Source organism: Elephantulus edwardii, unplaced genomic scaffold (genome assembly GCF_000299155.1).
Source record: "Elephantulus edwardii isolate Elephantulus edwardi_28Jun2011 unplaced genomic scaffold, EleEdw1.0 scaffold00048, whole genome shotgun sequence".
In the NCBI taxonomy this organism is placed as follows: domain Eukaryota; kingdom Metazoa; phylum Chordata; class Mammalia; order Macroscelidea; family Macroscelididae; genus Elephantulus; species Elephantulus edwardii.
This window is the reverse complement of record NW_006399798.1, coordinates 15085239-15099077: the sequence shown is the minus strand read 5'-3', so window position 1 is coordinate 15099077 and position 13839 is coordinate 15085239. Positions and strand designations below refer to the sequence as shown.

Here is a 13839-nt window from a genome sequence, read left to right as displayed (position 1 = left end):
TTCATGTGCCTTTCCAACACTGGAGCTGGAATTCGTCCATAGTTTCCCAGGTTTCCACCAAAAAGCAGAGGAAGCGTCTAGTTGATGCTAAGGCTTAGGTCTGAGACTGGCCTTGTGCCATTTATACTGCACATTGTTGAGGAAAACAAGGCCTGGGTTAGCCCACATGCATTGTCAGAGGAGATTGTACATGGTCGTGAAAACTGGAGGTGTAGTTCATTGGGGGCCCATCCTTGGAGACTACCTCAAGCTGCTGATGAATAATGAGAACATGAGAAATCAGTTACCAACCTAACATAAACTTTCTCAGGTCATATTTATTTTATTTTATACTAGTTTACATACAAAGTTCATAAAGTTCATGTACATTGTTTTTCAGGTCCTCTTTTTGAGACTATGTCTCTATCCTATCTTTTGCCTTTGCTATTTTAAGTTTGGCTGTTGTGTAACTTCGGGAGTTACAGGTGACTCATGGCCAACCCTCCAGTGGGTTTTTAGGGACAGTAACTTGCATGGGAGAAGATTACTCATCCTTCTCCTGTGGAGCAGCTGGTGGGTTCAAACCATGAGCCTTTGGGATTGCAGTGCAGTTTCTTAACACTAGGCCACCAAAGCTCTTTCTTAAGCTATAAATTTCAGAAATGGTTAACTAGCACTCTTTTTCAGCTTGCTTTCAAGAGCTAGAGAATTCTGTGCCAGTCTTTAGTTTCTAGTGATAATATTGATGTACTTTTCCTACTACCTGGACAACTGACTGGAGGAGATCTATATTTGTTCCCATTCCAAAGAAGGTGATCTGACAGAGTGTGGAAATTATTGAACAATATCATTAGTATCACATGCAAGCAAGATTCTGCTGAAGATTATCCAAAAATGACTGGAACAGCACATCAGCAGAGAACTGCCAGAAGTCCAGGCTGGGTTTAGAAGGGGTCGTGGTACTAGGGATATTGTAGCTAATGTTAGATGGATCTTAGCTGAAAGCAGGGGATACCAGAGGAATGTCTATCTGTGTTTCATTGACTATGCAAAGGTATTTGACTGTGTGGACCATAACAAACTGTGGCTGACTCTGAGAAGAATGGAAATCTCAGAACAGTTGATTATGCTTATGCAAAACTTTTACTTGCACTAGGAGGCACTTGTCAGAACAGAGCAAGGAAATACTGTGTGGTTCAAAATAAGGAAGTGTTTACCCGAGAGATGTGTTCTATCTCCATACCTTTTCATTCTTTATGAAGAACAGATTATCTGGGAGGCTGGACTCTATGAGGAGAAATGTGGCATTAGGATTGAAGGAAGACCTATCAACAAGCTGTATTATGCAGATGACACAGCCGTGTTTGCTGAAACTGAGGAGGGCCTGAAGCACTTGTTGTGGAAGGTCCAGGACTGCAGCCTTCTATATGGATTGAAGCTTAATATCAAGAAAACAAAGATTCTCTCCACTGGACTGATTGGCAGCATCATGATAGATGGTGAATAAATTGAGATTGTTAACAGCTACAGTTTGCTTGGCCCCAGAATCAACACTCTTGGCACCAGTAGCCAGAAAATTAAAAGATTAATTGTACTGGGAAAAGTCAGCTGATAGGGACCTCTCTAAAGTACTGAAGAACAACGATGTCTGTCTGGAGACTAAGGAGCACTTGATACAGGCCATAGTCTTTGCAATTATTTCCTATGTGTTAGAGAGCTGGACAATGACTAAAGATGATAGAGGGGAAATTGAGGCCTTTGAGCTGTGGTGCTGGAGGAGAGCATTGAGTAGATCATGGACTGCTAGGAGAATAAACAGGTTTGTCCTGGAGCTGGTAAAACCAGGCTTCTCCTTGGAGGCAAGGAGTCTGAAGCTTTGACCTACTTTGGACATGTTGAAAGGAGTGACCAGTCCTTGGAGAGGGATGTCATGCTTGGGAGGGTGGACAGCACAAGAGAGGAAGATCCTTGATGAAATGGAGTAATTCAGTGACTCGGGTAATGGGGGTAGGTGTGTCAGAGACAATAAGATCGACACAGGGTTTAGGGCGGTTGTCGCTGTGAGTTGCAGGTCACTAGACAGTACATAACAACAACAACACCTCAGTGGTGGCCTAGTGGTGAAAACCTGTGTTGCAATCCTAAAGGGAAGCTGTTCAAATTCACCATTTTTTCTTTGGAAGAAAGATGGACAGTCTTCTCCTGTGCAGTTTACTGTCCCTGAAAACCCATTGGAGGTTCAGGTATACAAGTAACATCCAACTTCATAGCACAAACAATAACTTAAGTGGTAAGAAGCAGCACTGCAGTCCTGAAGGCACGTGGTTCAAATCCACCAGTAGCTCTGTGGGAGAAAGACGGGCAGTCTTCTCCCATGTGATTAACTGCCTCTGAAAACCCACCAGAGGATCCGCTGTGGGTTGGTTCCGATTGAACCTTTTTCTTCTGATTTTTAATAAAGGTATTATGATTATTTTTATTTCAGCAATTTCTCCATATCTACAGTGACACTGATTGTGTTCTTCAGTTGATATTTTTTTGTTACCTGCCTTTTCCAAGTTGTTCTTCCTCTAATAGTATAAATTCACTACATTTCTTATCTGACCTTTTAGTGTGTTTTCAGTTTTATCCCATATTCCCAAATTAAACTTATTGTCATTAAGCCAATTCTGATTAATAGCAAATTTATAGGACAGAGTAGAATGGTTTGTAGGGTATCTGAGACTGTAATTTTTTATGGAAGTGGACTCTGCTTTTATTCTGCAGAGCAGCTGATAGGTTTGAACTGTGGACCTTTGTGTTAGTTCTTGAGTTCTTTGACCCTTATTCCACCAGTGCTCCTTTGATGCCATATAGGTAGTACTTAATGCTTAAGGCAGACAGTGTTTATCAGTTAAGCTGATTGTGCTAATGTGAAACCTATACTTGGACCAAGAGGCAGTTGTCAGAACAGAGCAAGGAGACACTACATGGTTCAGAATCAAGAAGGGGGTCCATCAGGGATGTATTCTGTCTCTGTACCTTTTCAGTCTGTATGCAAAATAGATCACCCGGGACACTGGGCTGCACGAAGAGGAATGTGGCATCAGGATTGGTGGAAGAGTCATCAACAACCTGCGTTATGCAGATGACACAACCCTGCTTGCTGGAACTGAGGAGGACCTGAAGCGCTTGCTGCAGAAGGTCAAGGACTGCAGCCTCCTATATGGATTGAAGCTCAACATCAAGAAAACAAAGATTCTCACCACTGGGCCAATTGGGAGCATCAGCATGGATGGTGAAGAGATTGAGATAGTTAACAGTTTTAGTTTGCTTGGCTCCACAATCAACACTCTTGGTAATAGCAGCCAGGAAATCAAGAGACGAATTGCATTAGGAATGTCGGCTGTGAGGGACCTCTCAAGAATACTGAAGAGCAACGACGTCAGGCTGGAGACTAAGGTGTGCCTGATCCGGGCTATAGTTGGACAGTGAATGGGGTTGATAGAGAATTGATGCCTTTGAGTTGTGGTGCTGGAGAAGAGTGTTGAATATACCATGGACTGTTAGGAGAACAAACAGGTTTGTCCGGGAGAAGGTGAAGGCAGAATGCTCCTAGGAGTCAAGGATTCTGAAGCTTCGTCTGACATACTTGGGGCATGTCGCAAGGAGGGACTGGTCCTTGGAGAGGGACATCATGTTTGGCAGAGTGGAAGACTGGCAAAGGAGAGGAAGACCTTTGATGAGATGGAACGATTCTGTGACTGGAGCGGTGGGAATAAGTGCATTTGAGACGGTGAGATTGGCACAGGTTAGAATAGCGTTTAGAGCTGTTGTACATAGGGTTGCTATGAGTCACAAACAACTTGATGGCACATAACACCACCACCACCACCACATTATTTGGTTTTAAGAAGACTTCAAATTTTTTTTGTTTGTTTAAGGTTTAAAGAAGATATCAAGAAAATAGTTTCATAGGTTTATCAGCCTCTATGGTCTATAAAGTCTAGACTCTGAAAATTTGAAATTCTGTTCTGCGTTTTCCTCCTTTTGATCAGGATTCTGATTCTGATTGATCTTCAGTAAAAATATCCAGTGATGGTTGTTGTTGTTAAGTGCCATTGAGTTGCAGGCGACTCATAGCGACCCTATGAAGGAGATCCCTCAACACTTGGGTGTCTCTCATCCTCTCTTCAGGTTCATAAGGTTTCCGGAGGCAAGCTATTATGAAAGTGGATGCCACTCCTCCTTCCAAGCTCTGCCGACTGCCACGTGGGGCCCAAAGAACACCCAAATTGCTCTGAGCCGTCAAACCTGCTGTGTCTCAAGGAGCCCGAGTCCGGATTCAGCTGACTTTAAGTCTCCCAGGATGGTTTGTTGTTGTTGTTTAGTGCCGTCGAGTCTAGACGTCTCATAGCGACCCTTTGAACGAATGGCCTGAGCACTGTTCGTACGTAGAGTTTCCGGAGGCAAGCCATTTCGGAAGTGGATGCCACTCCTGCTTCCAGGCTGGTAGCCAAGCATTGTCCAGTTCTGCTGGTCTGTGGTAAAGCAGGAGTTGTTCATGGGCACAATTGTGCATTCTAGTTCTTCTTCCTGTTTCTGACTCTTTTTCCTCTGTTGCTCCAGGCAAATGGAGGCCAATTGTTGGACCTTGGATGACCGCTTACAAGCTTTTAAGACCAGGTGGGAACTTTTATTCCCTTTTACATTTCAATAATTATACTTCTTTCTGTCTCTAGTTCTAGAAGTAGAACCTCTTTCCATCCTTTTGATAACATTGCATTTTTGATCAATCTGAGAATGGTGTCATAAGCTCATACTTGAGACTCTTCTCTGACCCAGTTTTAGTTGGCATCACCATGAAATTTTTTAATTATTGTTCCTCCAGTTTCTAGGCATTTCCCCCCCTCCCTTTTAGTATTTCTTTTATTCCGGTGTTAGAAAATGGAATCCATATTTTTTCTCTTATGTTTTAATCTATGATAGTTTTTCCTTAAACTTGTTATGAGTATTTTGGAGAATTTAATAGGATTTTAATTCACTGATTTTGAGTTTTTGGCACTATTTAACCTATTAGATTCTTCTTTTGTCTGTGGTTCTGATAAAAGGGTATTTTTCATTTACAAGAAAAGTTTGTGGTCAGAATAGTTTATTCATTTTGCATACATGAAATGTCCATTTGAATCACATTGAGAAAACAGATTGGACACACTTTTTATGTTTCCTTTCTTGCAGTTAGGTTCTTTTGCAGGAGACCACTCAGTGGTTCTTTTTAGATCTCATTGCTTATCTCTGTTCATCTTTACAGGAACAAGTCAGTGTTTTCAGGTTATAATCAGATACATACTGGGAGCATATATCTGGAGTCTTTGGAAATATTTTAATCATTAGAAGAAAGAGAAGAAGAAACATTCATATTTCCTCCAGTTTTTCTCTTTAGGAGAAATAGAGGCATTCAAACCTTAGGGTTTTACTAATGGACTGCAACTTCTTTGTGTTCATTTTCGCCTTAAAATTAATTGAGACACAGATTCCCTTTTCTTGTGGCACAGGTATCATTAGCATGAGTTCGCTGTCATCAGGCCTCACTTAACTACGTGCAGGCTTGCTCTCTGAGCACCACAGCTTGCTGTTCTGTGCGTCGGCCAGCACCTGTTACCCTTCATAAAGAAGAGGCTTGAGCTTTGCCTCCCACCCTGTGTGCACGGTTCACCCTGACCTCCAGTCCCATCTGAATGTGAGGGCTTTTGTACTTGGTTAGAGTGCCAGCGGTCCAGCTGGAGCCAGTCTCATGGCAAGAAGTGGACATCCTGTGCCAAGCGTCCTGTGTCTCTTTGTCCAGCCAGGTTTCAGCAGTGATACTGACCTCCTTCAGTTGGCTTAACTCCCTTCACGAGGAGCTGGCTTCAGAAACGTCTGCTTTCTTTGGCCTTCGCTGGAACGCGCTTAAGGACAATGTAGTCCAGTTTTGTATCTTTTGAGTTGGAGGCTGCTGTCATGTGCCATTGAGTTGATTCTGGGAGTTGGTTGCTATGTTTGGTTTGACACCATTCATTGCTGCCACCACTGTGTCAGCCCATCTTGTTGAAGCTCATCTTTGTTTTTTGTTTTACTGTCCCTTTATCAAGCTTGATGTCCTTTTCCAGGAACCAGTTCCTCCTGATAATGTGAGACGAAGTCTTGCCATCGCCACTCTTAGGAATATTCTCTCTGCATCCCCTCTGAGATACTCTCCAGAGTCCATGACGTACTCAGTATTCTTTGCCAACGCCGTAGTTCACGGGGAGCTCTGGTGACATCATCCCTTGGCAGTTGCACTGCCGACCCAAAAGTGATCCCCTTCTCTGGCTGTTCGAATCCACCAGTGACTCCACAAGAGGAAAAATGGGCAGTCTTCTCCTGTACAGTTTAAACCCAGCAGAGCGTCAGTTGTGAGCTGGTTCCCTCTTGAAGAGAGTGAGCTGAGAATTCTTCTTCTGTCCTCCTTGTTCATTATCCTGCTTTCTTACACATATGAGGCTGTTGAAAACACTGTGGTTTGGTCAGGCACTCTTTAGTCCTCAAGGTGGCATTTTTGCTTCGGGTTGGAGGTAGGGCTAGCCAGTTCTCATTGGTCGTGGGTGTGGAAGTTAAGAGAGCATTTGGGGCTGGAGATGTAGAATTGGTAGTCAATAATTCTCTGTATTTGAAAGAAAAATTTAGTATATAAATAAGATCAAGTGAATTGAGAATGAATGCAGAGATGAAACCTTGGGATTACAACGTATAGGGTAATCAGAGAAAGAAGAATGAATAAAGATTACCATGAAGATTTCAGAAGGATGGGAGGAGAGCCAGAGAAGAGTGCTGCTGGGGGACCATTGGTCGAGCATCTTTAAGACATCATGACACATGATTTAGTGAGAGCAACCAGCACTATATTGTTGCTGATGATCTTATCTGTACATGTTTTAGAATGAGTTGAAGTAAAAATATAGTTTCCAGTAACTTTTTTTGAAATGTATTGTTGAGAGAAAGATTGATTGTTACAGAACAGCTATAGTGAATTAAGAGTGTTATGTCTGCACTCTGTGTAATAGTTAGATGTTTCAGGCCTCTTTTTTATTAATTCTATGAGAAGAATTATTTTAATATTTAAGCGTTTTTCAATTTTTAAATACAGCTCTTTTATGATTGTTTAATCTCTTCTTAAAGAAGAGCACTTCTTCGGCTGGTATACCAGGCTGCCTCCTCCCGCGCTGTGTTGTTGGTAGGTTCTGCCGGGTTGGTTGTGACTCAGAGGGAGCCTCTTACAAGGCACTGAAACGTCCTCGGGTTCGGCGCCATCCTCACCCTCGCTATGTGTGGGACCCTCTGGCTGAGTCACTGGGTCATCCAGTTAGTGGCCAGTCTTCGTTTTTGGCTGGCCCTCTTTTTTTCCAGGCATGATTTCCTTCTCCAGGGACCGAGTCCTCCTGGGACTGAGTCCTCCTGGGAACATCTCCAGAGTGCTCCGAAGTACTGAGTTTTAAATGTTACATCAGCTCAGACATATTGGATAATGAAATTATTCTCAAAATAAAACCTTTCTGTTTTTTTCTGATTTGATTTTAACTATTTGGACATAGGGGGATACTAAAGAGTATAAAATACTATACTCTTTCTAAAACAGATTTTTCAGCCACTCAAAATTACATAATGACTTTTCTTAAGATTATTACCCTACCAGTGCTACTACTAAAAAAACCCACACTTACTTTGACCTTGTATTTTGAAATAGTGTTTTGTCCTTCAGTAATATTTAATGTGGCTCATAGTTTGTAAAAGAAATTCTGACTTGGCTTATGGTTGAATGCTAATGACTTTAATGTATGTTTGCATTCTGTTTCATATATCGTAATGCAACTTTTCAGAGTATAACCTTTCATATTTTTTAGAGTCTAACTTTTCATAATCATAGATATTTTATTGAAATAGATACCATAAAATATAGAGTAAAATACATGAGTGACTCCAAGCTAAAGTAGGATGCTTGAAAATGGTACTGAAAATGGTATTGTTGTTGTTGTTATGTGCCGTCGAGTCGCTTGCAACTCATAGTGACCCTACAACAGCCCTAAACCCGCCCTGTCCTGTGCCAATCGCACTGTCTCCAACACACTCACCCTGATTACCCCAGTCACTGAGTCAATCCACCTCATAGAGGGTCTTCCCCTCCTGCGCTATCCCTCCACCCTCCCAAGCATGATGTCTCTCTATAAGGACTGGTCCCTCCTTGCAACATGTCCAAAGTGTGTCATACGAAGCATCAGAATCCTTGCCTCCAAGGAGCAGCCCGGTTTAACTCTTTCCAGGATGAACCTGTTTTTTTTCTTAGCAGTCCATGGTACATTCAATACTCTTCTCCATGACATTGAAAGTACCATTGAAAAAAAGTAAAAATACTTAAATGTTGAAAATACTGAATTATCTCTTTTTTTATTGTTCAGATTTATTTGGAAGTTTATACCAGTTTCCTATTTAGTACCTATTACGTGAATTCACAAGGGCAGTGGACCATGTCAGAGGGCGTGAGGATGGTGTGGGAGATGGCAGGGTTCTGATCTATTGTTGGTAGGATCGCTGTGAGTTGAAGTTGACTTACCAGTATATAACAACAATACTAGCAGCAACATGAACTTTTTAATTGAGGATTGTTACATGTGAATTTCATGGCACTGTTGTAATTAATACTCTGAGCTCTGTGAAGGTTTAGTTATTTTATTTCTTTAAGGGGTTATCTTGCCATGCTATATGGATTCAATAAAACCCTGTAACCTTTGAAAAGCAGTTATCTTCTTGAAGAGCATGTGTTTCATTTTCTTGCTTCTTATTCTCAGGAAAGAAAGGGGAAAAATTAAGATATTGTTCTAATCTCACTTAAAAATCTCATTTGCTTGTAAACTAGTATGTGCCTATGTGATGCTTAGTTGGCATTTTATGTGTAGTTTAATAAAAATGAATTCATAGGGGAGCTCTGGTGGCCTAGTGACAATGAGCTGCAACTACAATCTCAGAGGCGCACGGTTCGAATCCACCAGATGCTCTGTCGGGGAAGGAGGGACAATCTCCTCCTGTACCAGTCAGATCTGATTTGACGGTACATGCACGCAAAAATAATAAAATAAAATTAAAAAAAATGAATTCATGTGTGAGAAGTGCAAATTTACTATGTGGATTTCCTTTTTAGAAAATTTGTCTTTCCTTTGCTGTTGATAAATCAGCGAGCCTTGGCGCTGTAGTGGTTAAACATTGGACTGCTCACCAAAAAGATCAGCAGTTCAAACCTACGAGCGGCCCTGAGAGAGAAAGGTGTGGCGTTTGGATGCCTCCCCGATTTCTAGCCTCGGGAACTCTGTAGGGCAGTTCTACTCTGATCTACAGGATTGCTTTGATGGCACTGAGCTTGGATTTTTGATACACATTGTTAATAAAAGCAGTCCAATTGTAGAAACCCCAAAGAAAAGAAAATAGAAATCCTATATTTGAATATTCTTATGTTCCCTGAACTAAAATAAAAATGCTGATTGTTATATTTTGGTTTGTCAGTAGGGAGCATTACACTGGGCAGATCCCAGCCTCCGGAGAAGATGGAGACAATTTTACCCCAAAGAGTTCTGTAAGATCAGCTTTTCCTTTTGTTTGTTTATTTGCTTGTTTATTGACTGTTTTTTAAAAAAAAATTCCCAATGTTTTCATTTCATATTGCTCAAGTTCCGATGATTACTTGAACCCAGTGAATAAATAAATCTGAAGGTTTTGGTGACCAGCCTAATGCCCGAGGGAGTATTGTTTCACGTGATCTGCAGTATCCTTCCGCTCGCTCAGAGGCCTCACAGTAATCAGTCTATCATGTCCATGTCCACTGAAGAAGCAATTTGAAAAGCTTTGTATTTTAATTCTTTGTTTTCCTTTTTCATTCAATGCATTTATAAATACGACAGCTAATGATTAAAAGATTAGAAATAAATTGGAATTAATTTATAGTAGAGAATGGAGTTTCAGGGTGGTGCAGTTAATATGCTTGGCTGGAAAATGAAAAGTTAGAGGTTTGAGTTCACCCAGGGCACTGGAAGAAAGGCCTGCTTCCCTGAAATGAAGCCATTGACAGACTTCTGGAGCAGAACAGTTCTGTTCTGATGCAGGCGAGGGTCACCAGGAGCTGGAATTGAATTGACTTGCTGACAACAGGTTTTGTTTCTTTAGAGTAGAGAACACTGCTTTTGTGATGAAGGTCAATGGTTTATACCTTTAGCTGGGAACATTTCCCATAGTTGTCTCTAATTGTTGAAGATCTATTTGGTTTGAACAAGGTCCTAATGAGCATTCTAGTTAGTTTTGTAAAGAGAACTTTATTTATCATAGTTTATGTAGCCTAACTCTGGCTTGTCTTGGTTTACATAGGACTTTTGGTTACAAAAAGAGATAATTGAGATGCTGTAACACTTTGATGTCTTAACAGTATGTTCATCATAACATAATTCATCACTTTTCCCCTATTGATGATTTAACATGTGGAAAAAGATTTAGAGTAACACTTTTAAAATAGTTGTTGGTTTATTATAAGTCATTATATTTACTAAAAAAGAAAACAAAGCAAGTCCATCTTCTTACTTGAGAAGTTCTTGTTCACAAATGACAATTAAAAGTAGGAGGCCTCCAGAAAAGCAATAATGATTTTTAACATGATATATATATACAATAACAACAACATAGAGCTACGTCAGCCTAGTGCACAGAAAGTTATGCTGCCAAGCTCAAGGAGGGCGATTTTAATCTGTGGCCCTCAGGCCTGGTTCAGATTTTTTTTTGTCAAACATTCTTCTAGGTGTTAGAGCATGGTCTGGGCATTCCTGTACAGAGGTAACTCGTGGTCGCTGTGATGCTAAACACTGTGACACTGATGTGCCAAATGCAATAATGGTTACCCATGGTGGACAGTGTTTGTTTGCTGGAGCTCCCCGATTGAAACAAGCTCGGAAGCAGGAGTGGCATCCACTTCCGAAATGGCTTGCATCCAGGACACTATGAACAGTGCTCAGGCCTTTCGTTCACAGGGTCACTATGAGCTGTCTATGACTCAACAGCACCTAACAACAACAACTTAAAGAGAATGAAAGACAGTATTTTGGTAAATGGAAATTTGGAAACTCAATAAAATATGCATAACATACTAGTGCATCCTCATCGCCTAGCGGCTGTCAGGTGCTTTGAGTCGGTCCTGACTTAGTAGTAGCCATGTGTACACAGAACAAACACTGCCCGATGCCAGATACTTTACATGCCTCGGCATCGGTAAGTAGGGCTGTTTGGGAGAGAGCGAGTTTTCCAGAGACATGAGTTAACTGAGGCAACAAACTGAATTTCAACCTAAGAATATTAACCTAAAGAATATTAGCTTAAGCTAAAGCTTAAGATACTATTTAGTTTTTAGGCCTTTCCAGTCCTTGTCCATTTCTGGGCCTGGATCTTTGGCTGTCCTCAGTTAATTACACTTTCAGTCTGTTTTGATAAATGTTTACCATAATACATTATTCAGGAGGAAAAAAAAAGCATGACATTTTTATTTTTTTAAAAAATAAAGAATCACCCTAATTGTGCTTTCATGATGTGAAGCCAAGGCTTATTTCTCTTAATATTCAGTGTATGAATGACAATTAACTTAAGAACAAAGAGTTTTTTGGACATCAACACAGAACTTTTCTGTTAACGCATTGTTAGGAGGGTAAAGAATTCATCTTTTCAAGTGTTCCTCTTTCTCGCCCCTCCTCGCCTTTTAAAGCTACTGTGGTATACCACAATTAAACTTTTTATAAAAGAACTTAAAGAGAAAAGTCTGCATTAATTTTTAAAATATTCTTTTGATTTTTTTTTTAATATTAGTTGCTGTGTGAATATATTGTGAAGTCATTTCCTAACCCTACCAACTGTCCTGCACAGTCGTTCCTCAGCATCGGACGCTCTAGCTCAGCTGTGACATTATCCTTTCCACTCAGGGTTAGAGACAAACAGAGAGCAAACCTATTGTCACGGAGTCAATTCCAACTCCCAGTCACCCTGTGGGATGGAGAGAAACTGGCCCCTTGGGTTTACGGAAGCAGATTCGCACAGATTCGCACATCTTTGAGCCGTGGAGCTGCTGGTGGTCCACGCCCTTTAATTAGCAAGTGGATGCTTGACCACTGCACCACAAGGGCTCCTGAACGCAAGAGAGTATTACCAGAAAAAACAAGCAAAACTCTAATTATTCTGTGGAAGTATTTTTTATCTTCATTTCTTTTCTCCCCCCCCCCACTTTTTCCTTTTCCTGCTTCCTCCCCACCATCCTGCCCCCTTGTGTGCTTCCTTCTGCCCTTTTCTTTTATTTTTCCCCCCTTGCTTTTGTATTTCAGGAAGTTCATTTGAAAAAATCTTCTATTTCTTTGGATGACAATGACATTGAAGCTCGCCTTAATAGTTGGAATCTTGGGGTAAAGAAAAGTATCTATTTTATGTATGATACATGTGTATTGATGTGGTAAATTTGTATTGTACTGGGATAACATCTTAACAAATGGAATTATAGTCAGTGGCAATTTTTAGAATAGTATTCTTTAATTATTATTAAAATAGCATAACATATTCCTGTCCGCAGTGAGCCAACTTACAGGTGACATAAGGAATATATACAGAGATGAGTTAAAATAATAGGGATTGTATATGTTAACCTAGTTGTCAAGAAATTGGAGTATTTGGGGGAGTAAGGAAGGGAAAGGAACAACTCAGAGAAGCCAAGGAACTTATTTGGGTTAAAGAACCCAAACAAGATCTGAAAAGATGGAGTAGCAGTGGGCAGAGATTAATGGTTGTTAATTTTATAAGACACAATATATGGGAATGATCATATGAGACAAAATAGAAATTAAAAAAACCCAAACAAAAACGGAAAGAGAATTCCTGGATGAGCAGCCACTAGAGAGAACACTTTTCATGGCTAAAGGCCAAGGTAAGGGTATTGAAAGCATTTACATCTGTGGAGAGAGGGGAGATAGGAATTTAGGTCAGAACTAAACATGAAGGATGGACCAACTCTCATGGCTGGGTGCTTTGGATTTATGTAAGGAAGTAGTAGGTGGTGTGTCAGGCTAGGTTGTAACAATGCTAACCTAACCTAACCTAACCTAAGGTTAAGTTTTATGTTTATGACAATAGTGTACTGAGAGGGTTTTCTTTTTTAAATTTTACTTTCCATTTTACATACATGCTATTCAGTATTTCGAGAAAGTGGAAAGGTTTAATTTGTATCACACTTTTATAGGAGTAATTTGTAATATGAGTATTTGAAAAATTGAGGAGGAAAATACATTTATATTTCAAAATCTTAACATTGAGAAGAGTTAACAGTTTTAAAAAATCTTCCTCCAGTCTTGATGTCACATGCCTCCTCATAAAGGCCTGCTTCCCGAATGATCTATTCTGCATACAGATTGAGAAGATATAATGACAGGATGCATCTTTCATATGCACGCCTTTCCTGATTTTGAACCATGCAGTGTTTCCTTGCTCTGTTCCTAGAACTGTTTTTTGGTCCAAGTATAGGTTTTTCATAAGCACGATCAGGTGTTCTGAGATTCCCATTTTCCTCAAGTTTAGCCACAATTTATTATGAGCCACGGCAGATAGCACTTGAAATTGACTTTTTGATTATGAACACAACACTATTCTTCTTCTGTATTCCATTCAAAGTGGCCAAAGCTAGTCCGTCTCATTTTACTAATGCCTAGTATGTCAATGGAAATTAAAAGGCGCATTGCCATGGGAAAGTCTGCTGTTAGGGACCTCTCCAAAGTACTGAAGAGCAATGGTGTCTCTCTGGAGACT

At 40.5% G+C, this 13839-nt stretch overlaps 1 protein-coding gene across 1 annotated transcript in view; it reads left to right on the top strand.

Moving 5' to 3' along the window:
- CEP112 (centrosomal protein 112kDa) overlaps positions 1 to 13839 on the top strand; it is a 489757-nt gene that overhangs the window by 25280 nt on the left and 450638 nt on the right. Inside the window, exons 5-7 of the mRNA XM_006886401.1 lie at positions 4588 to 4644; positions 7156 to 7210; positions 12372 to 12449. Of these exons, the coding sequence (XP_006886463.1) occupies positions 4588 to 4644; positions 7156 to 7210; positions 12372 to 12449 (190 nt within the window). The remainder of the gene's footprint in view (positions 1 to 4587; positions 4645 to 7155; positions 7211 to 12371; positions 12450 to 13839) is intronic.